This window comes from Sebastes umbrosus, chromosome 9 (genome assembly GCF_015220745.1).
Source record: "Sebastes umbrosus isolate fSebUmb1 chromosome 9, fSebUmb1.pri, whole genome shotgun sequence".
In the NCBI taxonomy this organism is placed as follows: domain Eukaryota; kingdom Metazoa; phylum Chordata; class Actinopteri; order Perciformes; family Sebastidae; genus Sebastes; species Sebastes umbrosus.
In genome coordinates, this window is record NC_051277.1 from 16,665,911 (window position 1) to 16,675,234 (window position 9,324).

General features: G+C 41.3%; 1 protein-coding gene across 1 annotated transcript; it reads left to right on the forward strand.

The window, feature by feature from the left end:
- Positions 1-210: 210 nt before the first annotated feature.
- LOC119494742 (neuronal acetylcholine receptor subunit non-alpha-2-like) lies at positions 211-9,277 on the forward strand. Its single transcript, XM_037780861.1, has 6 exons — positions 211-598; positions 2,519-2,670; positions 6,448-6,492; positions 7,049-7,158; positions 7,488-8,391; positions 8,495-9,277. Exons 1-6 carry the CDS (start codon positions 538-540, stop codon positions 8,657-8,659), a joined length of 1,437 nt encoding a protein of 478 aa, XP_037636789.1. The 5' UTR covers positions 211-537; the 3' UTR covers positions 8,660-9,277.
- The last annotated feature ends 47 nt before the right edge of the window (positions 9,278-9,324 follow it).

Here is a 9,324-nt window from a genome sequence, read left to right on the forward strand (position 1 = left end):
GACCGGGTGCCGGTGTCTCCCTGCGGGCGCAGTCGGGAGGCGATAACGTTTCTCCCTGCTTCAGCCCCGGCACCGACCCGCTTTTCCTGCTTCAGCCGACCCGCTTTTCCTGCTTCAGCCCCGGAGGCTGAGGCACTGTTTTGGGCGATGCTCGTTCATGTCTATGTAGAGCGAGCACAAGCAGGAGCCCGACGCTGACTTTCGTTGACTTAACGGCCACAGGTGTCGCTGTTAACAAGCATTTCTGATTCTTACAAACAGTCCCTTTAAACTCCACGCCTTCAGCCCCACCCTCCTCCTCCTCCCTCCTCCTCACCGTGACGCACACACCGGGTCCACATGCACCCTCACACCGGCTAACCTCCTCTCTCCCTCAGTGTGAAACTGCAGCAGAGGGCTTGTTTTCCCGCATGTTATTGTGCACAACTGATGGGAACTTCGGTGCCTTCACCACCTCGATGTGTGCACTTCCTCTCCAGCTGAACAGCCGAGAGAGTGAAACACGAGGCGGCTGCAGGAGCGCTCCGGTCGGACAACATGATGAAGTTGTCGGTCCTCCTCCTCCTCCTCTGCCCGCTGTGCCTCGCAGACATCCCCGGTAAGCAAACTCTCATGTGTTTTTCTAAATATGTTTTCGAATATCTCCTATAGTATCGTTTCTGTTAGAGGACAGACAGACCATGTGGTGTAACATGTCTGATAAACATTCAAATGACCTCCGATGACCCAAAAAGTAAAACCTACTCATCCATCGCTTATCCAAAGATATTCTATTGTTACTTTTACGCCAATTTGTTATTACTTTCCCTCTATCCTCTTTCATGTCTGTTCTTATTGTGTAGTTTATTTCTACTCAAAGAAAACATTTCCACCTTTTCTTCTTCATTTTTTTTTTTTGGAAGCTACTTAAGGAGAAATGTAGTTTACTTTATCTAAACAAATACCTTATTTTTAACCTTATATTTAACCTCAGATCTTAAAGGATAAGTCTGAGGTTAGTCTATATTTTTCTTATTGGCAATGAATCACATGAAAAGACTCAAACTAACAATGAATATTATATCCTATTAGCCAGTATTACCTCATATAGCCTTTTCCTCTGTGCCATAGACCTCCAGTCTTGTACAAAAACTGTTAAAAACACATAAATGAACCACACTGCTACACTGAGCAACAATTTTATTTTGTTACCATGATCTGTAGTTTATTTGGACTCATCCTACATATACTGTCCAGCAGTCAGAAATAACTTGCTAGTGCACCAAATCTGTAAATTTGGCTCTTTTTTTTTTTTTTAAATGTAGTGATACTAATGAAACAGGAATATACTATTTGGATTTAACAAAAGCAATCAGATGTTATCAGAGTTTTTTTCTCCACTGCACTCCTGCATCAACCAGATGAGCTTTTAAGCAGCATATCCGTTCAAGAACATCAGCTCTGTTTGTGCTTTAGCTGGTTGGTCATCAGAGAAACAGGAACACAGGTATATCCGGTGTCGGTGTCCAGCTGTCAGGAACCTCTCACCTTGAAAGCACAGAGAGACAGACAGACAGTACAGAGTGGATCCAATAGGACTGAAATGCCCTCTAACTTTGTGTTTGCTTTGTGGACACTTTACATTTATTCCCCCATGAGTCCAGTCAGATGATGTCAGACAGATGTGAAGCCAGAGGTGAAGCCAGCTGCAGGTTAAAGGTCCTCGCTTCTCCTCGCCACACACATTGCACATTACATCCCCCTGTGTCTGACATGATAGCCGTCTTTTGTCAACATTACTGTCTCTGTTTCCTCCAGAGACATCATATCGCCTCGGGCTGACTGACTTCACGTGGTTACACTGTATCATCTCTGTCCCCTCCCCCTCCATTTGTACTACAGAGCAGAGCTGCATCAATCACTCCTCATCCTCTCTTTTCAGGCTTTTAATGGATGAAGATTAGCTGGATTCGGAGGGAAACCACTTGATTTATACACTTATGTTTGCTCCTTTTGTGTTATACAACACATTTGAGGATTTACTGATGAGTTGAAGTAGCTAAACACAGTCTAAAAGCTTGGCAATAAATCCATTTCATTTTCATCAGGGTTACTGTCCACGGTGTCGGAACATATTTCAAAGTTTTAACCATCTTTTCTTTGCGCGAAGGTCACCTTATGAAAAGAAGAAGCAATTCAAAGTATTTGAATGTCAAGGTGCTGCTGCTGAACTGTAGTTCACTCTCAGACTGTACCTTTCAAGAAGTATCTTAAAACTACTTCTCCAAAGACCTTCTTTAAAGACAGTAGCATCACTCTAATGTTTTTCGGATGTTTTAAAGAAAACACACGAAAAAGATACTCAACATCAGTAATTAGAAGATAGTTGTTATTGTCTATTTTCCACTGCTGTCCACTTTTGTTTGTCTTTGTGTCTGTGAGAAAGCTTTACTCTATTCTACTTTATTCCCCAGTTAACACAAAGCATGTGTTAATGTAATGAACAGTTGTTAATCCACATTCCTCCTCTTTGTTCCAGCACCCAGTGAGTTTGTGTCCTTGGCGGAGATGGAGGACACCCTGCTAAAGAAGCTTTTCCAAGGCTACCAGCGCTGGGTCAGGCCCATCCAGCACGTCAACGACACCGTCAGGGTACGCTTTGGACTCAAGATCTCCCAGCTGGTTGATGTGGTGAGGAAATATCTGCAATCACACAAGCACATATCCATGCACTTCTGTATTCATGACGAGATTTGTAGTGTGGATCCAAACTACAGTACAAGGTACCACAAAACCCTCAAACTTTACAATGTTGTGTTTAAGATCTATTCACGATCCTATGGTACAGTATGTTTTTAGACTTACTAAAGAGGTAAATCACATGGAAACGTATTCAATTATTTGAAAAACAAAGCTTCATGTCACCCATGTCATCATTTTTTTTAAATATTTCGCTGAATATAAGCATGTTACAGCTTTAGAGACCAGATGTAGACGATGAATGTGACATATACAGCATGGGAAATATTTTTTCTATTTTGGAAGTTACTTAAGGAGAAATGTAGTTACAAACTAAAGGTGTTAAACCCAACACTTTATGTAAACAAACACCTTATTTTTAACCTTATATTTAACCTCAGATCTTAAAGGATAAGTCTGGGGTTATTCCATATTTTCCTACTGGCAATGAATCACATGAAAAGACCCAAAATAACAATGAATAGATCCTGTTTGCCAGTATTGCCTCATATAGCCTTTTCCTCTGTGCCATAGACCTCCAGTCTTGTACAAAAACTATTAAAAACACATAAATGAACCACACTGCTACACTGGGCGACAATTTTATTTTATTACCATGATCTGTAGTTTATTTGGACTCATCCTACATACACTGTCCAGCAGTCAGAAACAACTTGCTAGTGCACCAAATCTGTAAATTTGGCTCTTTTTTTTTGGCTTAAAGGGGTAGTTTGGATGTTTTTGAAGTGAGGTTGTGTGAGGTACTTCTCCATAGTCAGTGTATTACCTACAGTAGATGATGGTCGGCACACCCCCAGCTTGGAGAAGCAGACAGGAGTTACTGCACGGGAGCACAGCAATTATTGCTGTGGGCGGGGCCGGCAGGAAAACATATTTTGGCCACCTCAAAAAATCAATATCAGATTATAAGTGTACGCTATATTTACAATATTTTCACCTTTTACCTTGCTGTGACACAGCTATATATTCTCTGGGGAACTGAAGCCATTATCTATGCTCTGGCCAAAGCCACCAGACTCCATTTGGGAAAAAAAAACCATTGAAAAAACTTAAACTGATATGGATTTTTTTAGGTGGGCCTTTCTTTTAGGCACAGGCGCAGTTTGCGTTGGTTCAGAGGGCTCACTGAACCCCCTAGAAGTGCGTCTATATTTTTTTATAATAACGTAGAACTAATAATTTATTGTAATGATGAATATTATCGACCTTGTTGTGTCTTCATATTGACAGAATAAGAAACCAGCAAGATAAGAAGATAGATTTGTTTTTTGTTTTTTTTACTTATAGCCTAATAACATCGGACACTCTCCATCCACACATCGTTAAATATGCACTTCTGTTACGCCATGTAAACAAACCACGTACCTATCAGCTGGGCGGTCAAGATCAAAATAGAGACGTAACTGCTTAAAATATGGGTGAATTGTTTGTGTTTTTTAAACAGAAAACACAAGTTTTATACTGAGATATTTACTGAAAATGACATACAATACAGCCAATAGTAGCCTAAGTAAACTTTTAAGCTCCTGGTGATCTCTCTCCAGCCAGCCGTCACCTTATTTAGGAGTTTGTAGTGAAATGAGGAGGTATCGCATCAGATAACTCCTCATTTCAACTTCACCAATCAGCCGTTCCGCTCAAAATGGCACACTGTGCAGCACGTAGTCGCTCACAGCCAGTTGGTTCATTTAAATAAAAAACAATGCGATCAAACTGATTTTGTCACTGACGCTTGCTCACATCGCATTCTGTTTGGAGGGTATAATATATAGGCTACACATATCCCAATACATTAGACCTCTCTGCATTGTAGCCTACACATTATATTCCCTCTAGATTATTTTTTTGTGAATCCCCAACCTTAAAGTTCAAACTGCGCCTATGCTTTTAGGTGGCTAAAAATACATATTACTGCCGACCCCGTCCACAGCAGTACATTGCTGTGCTCCCGTGCGGTAACTCCTGTCTGTTTCTTCAAGCTTGGAACGAGCAGACCGCCATCTACTGTAGAAAACACACTGACTGTGGATAAGTACCTCATACAACCCCACTTCAAAACACCCGAGCTATCGCTTTAATTTTGCTAAAAACTATGGGGCTCAGCTGTTTGTGGAAATAATTTATCATTTAATTTATAATACTTTAATTTAAAAAAGAATACATTGTGCATGTATAGTGACCAGCTTTTGAAGATTTATGTCTTCATTAGGAAGCAATGGGCTTGGGACTGAGAGCCACAGACAGTGGTGAGACACTGGCCAGAAAGCACCACAGTGCTTCTATTTATTTACAGATGAGCACAGTTGGGTTTGATCTTTTTATGGGATTCACTGACAACAACAAAAATAGAGAACATTTCCAGCTTTATCCTTGAGAAGAAAAGAATAAGTTAACACACATGGAAATATGAACCACAGTTCGATGCGGTTGGTTCTTGCGTGCCGAGCAGTGTCGCTGTCCGTGGTGCTGAAACCAAACAAGCCACTGGCAGCTTGACAGTGTGGAGCTCTCCGTGGTCCTGAAATAGATCTGGAACACTCTTCATATCTACAAACACACAGTCTCCGTCTCTGGAGTGTTCCTTTAATATTTCAGAGGCTGGCCGTGATAGGTTGAGATGGTTTAGGTGTCCAAGAGGAGAAAAATAGAGGATGCTAATGGAGGAGACGCTCTTCTCGGCTTGAAATATTCATCTCAACCAGTTTAGATTTAGCTCTTCAATCCTTTCACTTAACACGTAGGCTGGGGAAAGACAATCAGCGATGAATTAAACAAAGCCTCCTTATGGTTCTACAGTGAACAAAGAGAGATGATCTGTTGGATTTTGGAAAAGAGAGCTAACCAGAGACACAGCAGCTTCGCCACACTATGTACATCCCCAAAGTGTTTCTAAGCTGCTACTGTACATGGCTTTGTATTAGATTATGGTTCACCTCTGCTCTATGTGATCACCAAACCATCCAACTCAGTCTGACAGCTGAGGCCTGGTCCGGATACGCTGAACAGCATCTTTGTGCATCTGTTTCTTTCTCTCAAGTCTTTCGCTCTCAGTCTTTTTCCAGTCTCACCTCCAGTGATGTGGAAATAAACCTGTGTTAACCACTCTCATCTCTCTATTCCTGTCTTCATCTATTTACCTCTTTGCTGCATCTATATTGCTTCAGCTTCAGGGTTCACTTCACTGCACCCACCTCCGGTTTTATGTTTCTTTTTCTTGTTTGCTAAGGAAGTGGTGGAGACAGGTAAATGAGATTCTGTCTGATTTCATGGCGAGGGAAAGGATGATTCTGTTTACGTTCAACCGAGCTTCTCATCGAGTCAACTAATCAAATCTAACATTGTGATGGAAGCACCCAGATCAGACTTCACAAACAACCCTAAAAAGGCAGTCTTGCTTTTTGTTAGTAGAGACAAACATATTCATGTGAACATAACTGATATTGTTGATTTACATTATTTTAAACTACTAATATTTGCATTTGTTATCTATATTGATATGTACTGTAGCTATCTGAAAATCAAGTGGGAGTTCTACTTTCTGTATACCGTGGTCCATGTATTAATGACTTAACAATAACATTGGGAGTGATGGTTGGTTTTTGTTTTGTGTTTTTGTTTGATCATGAAATGTGCTTATAACCTACATGCTGTTATCTCATTTCTGGGGTCTTTCTCCCATTTTTAAATATGACTCTTTGTCTGTTTTAGGATGAGAAGAACCAACTAATGACAACTAACGTTTGGCTGTGTCAGGTGAGCAAGACACAAAAAAACGCTGAGGTGAAATGGTTACAATCAATTTCACCATTCATATCCACAGGTCAATAAGAGGGAACATGATAATATTGATATGGATTCGCTAGTGTCTCTTACAGTCTAAATACTGTAAATTAAGTCCAGATATGTCTCTATTCTGTCTGATGAATGCAAATCTCTTTTGATTGTATAACACAGTAAAGGATAAGTATTTTAAAAAAGTATTAACTTGACAACAGAATTTGACTAAAAGGCAATGATTTTTCTACGTAAAAATGTTTAAAAAATAGTTGCATTATGCAATAAGGCAATATACAGCCATTCGTTTCTTCTAAACAAGCCCTATGAAAGTTTTAATTTTAGTATTTCTTTGTTGTTTTGTGTATAATAGGACACTCTAGTGGATGTGATCCTATTCCAGGGATGAACTTATTAAAATATGTTTCATCAACTGTGATGCCTGTAAATGCAAACAAAAGTAGTATTGTTTAGTAGGCTTTTGTATGTATGTCTAACGATACTGCATCCTGTGTCCTCTGTTTGTGTTGACCAGGAGTGGACCGATTACAAGCTGCGATGGAATCCAGACAAATATGGAGGAATCACTTCCATCAGAGTCCCCTCTGAAAATATTTGGCTCCCAGACATCGTCCTCTATGAGAAGTAAGACTGATTTAATGTGTTAGGAACCAACTGACTGACTGACACTCTCTGCCTGTATGCAAATTACAGCAACAAAAAGTTCATATACTGATATATAGAATCTAATTTTCAAATTGTAACCACATTTTAATACTCTAATGTAAGCTCTAACGCACTAAAATAACGGTTATGCTATACTAAGTTATGATCAAAAGTGCTACTTTCAATCCATTCATTTTCAGTAATAAATAATAATAAAGTCAAACCACAAAAGATGCATAAAAAAGTCAATATTAATACAATCACCAGATTCTGTAAATGTGATTCTGAGACTTATTTTCTGTTTTCAGTGCTGATGGGCGGTTCGAGGGCTCCCTGATGACCAAAGCCATCGTCAAGTTCAACGGTGCCATCACCTGGACGCCACCCGCCAGTTACAAATCCGCCTGCACTATGGACGTCACCTTCTTCCCCTTCGACCGCCAGAACTGCACCATGAAGTTCGGCTCCTGGACATACGATGGCCACATGGTGGACCTGGTCCTGATAGATAACCAGGTGGATCGGAAGGACTTCTTCGATAACGGCGAGTGGCAGATCCTCAGTGCCACCGGTGCCAGAGGGAACAGGAAGGACGACATGTATTCGTACCCCTTCATCACGTATTCCTTCATTCTGAAGAGGTTGCCGTTGTTCTACACACTCTTCCTCATCATCCCGTGTTTGGGTTTGTCCTTTCTGACTGTCCTTGTGTTTTACCTTCCGTCGGATGAAGGAGAGAAGCTGTCGCTCTCCACCTCCGTCCTCGTGTCGCTCACTGTGTTCCTCCTGGTCATAGAAGAGATCATCCCCTCCTCCTCCAAGGTGATCCCGCTCATCGGAGAGTACTTGCTCTTCATCATGATCTTCGTCACTCTCTCAATCATCGTCACCGTCTTCGTCATCAACGTGCACCACCGCTCCTCGGCCACCTACCACCCCATGTCGCCGTGGGTTCGCAACCTCTTCCTTCAGATACTGCCGAGGCTGCTCTGTATGCGTGGACACACCGACCGCTACCACTACCCAGAGCTGGCTCCGGAGAGCCCCGAGCTGAAGTCTCGCTCCGGAGGTCGGAAAGGAGGCCAGAGGGGGAACAGCGGAGCAACCTCTGAGGGGAAGGAGGAGGAGGCCTGGGCGACCATGTTGGACAAGGCTATCTCCTCAGTGCGCTACATCAGCAGACATATCAAGAAGGAACACTTCATCCGTGAGGTAGGTTCAGCTGGATCAAGAAAGACTGGAGTAATCATTGGTATAGCTCTTAATGTTTATATACGTTGTTGTCAATCATCTCCCATTTCTTCTGTTTCCCCAGGTGGTACAAGACTGGAAGTTTGTGGCCCAGGTGTTAGACAGGATCTTCCTGTGGGCTTTCCTCACCGTCGCAGTACTGGGCACTGTCCTCATTTTCACTCCAGCTATCTACATGTTTTTGAAAATCCCTCCGCAGACTGCAAGTGAGGATCCACCTTCACACTAGTAGCAATAACACTCTCACAGGCAACTGATGATCCACCTTCAAGAGTCTATGAAACATTTGTTACCACAGGTGTTTTGTAAAGGAGAACTTTGACTCTTTGATGGTTAGGTTTCTTCTCTAGATCCACTGTGTAAAATGTTCTGTCTGTCATTAAGTCATTATGTGTATTCTTTTTATGCACATTATAGCATATTTCAAATTATTGTGATGACATAGGTTGCGTCAAAAATTACAAATTAACATGCTATTAAGTACGCAAAAACAGTATGTGAGATTTTTTAGTATGTCCGAAGCCTTAGTATGAAAACAATAGTAGATGAATTTCAAAATATTTCTGGTGAAATATTACAGTATGCAACGCTGAACACTAAGGCGCCATAAATATCCCACAGTGCAATGCAGTAGAGACAACAATGTTCATAACAGATGTTGACGGATAGCTCTGTAATGTCAATAACGCTTCAATTAAAGTGCAAGTATAAGATTGCAATTTTTTCTAAGCGTAATATTGATTTTAAATTAATTTTAGACTTAATTTGAATACGTTTTTAGACTTTGATTCTCACAAACCGTCGTTTTGGTCACATGAGGTTGGCACGGGTTACCATGGTTACGTCTCCAACCGGCAAGGAGGATCTCAGGAAGTGACGACATAAATTACTGCA

Bases quoted from the DNA above. Each gene is read 5' to 3' on its own strand.
- LOC119494742 (XM_037780861.1), top strand. From the start codon at position 538: ATGATGAAGTTGTCGGTCCTCCTCCTCCTCCTCTGCCCGCTGTGCCTC. The intron at 599-2,518 runs GTAAGCAAACTC...TCTTTGTTCCAG, and splicing joins GTGCCTCGCAGACATCCCCG to CACCCAGTGAGTTTGTGTCC. The intron at 8,392-8,494 runs GTAGGTTCAGCT...CTGTTTCCCCAG, and splicing joins AGGAACACTTCATCCGTGAG to GTGGTACAAGACTGGAAGTT.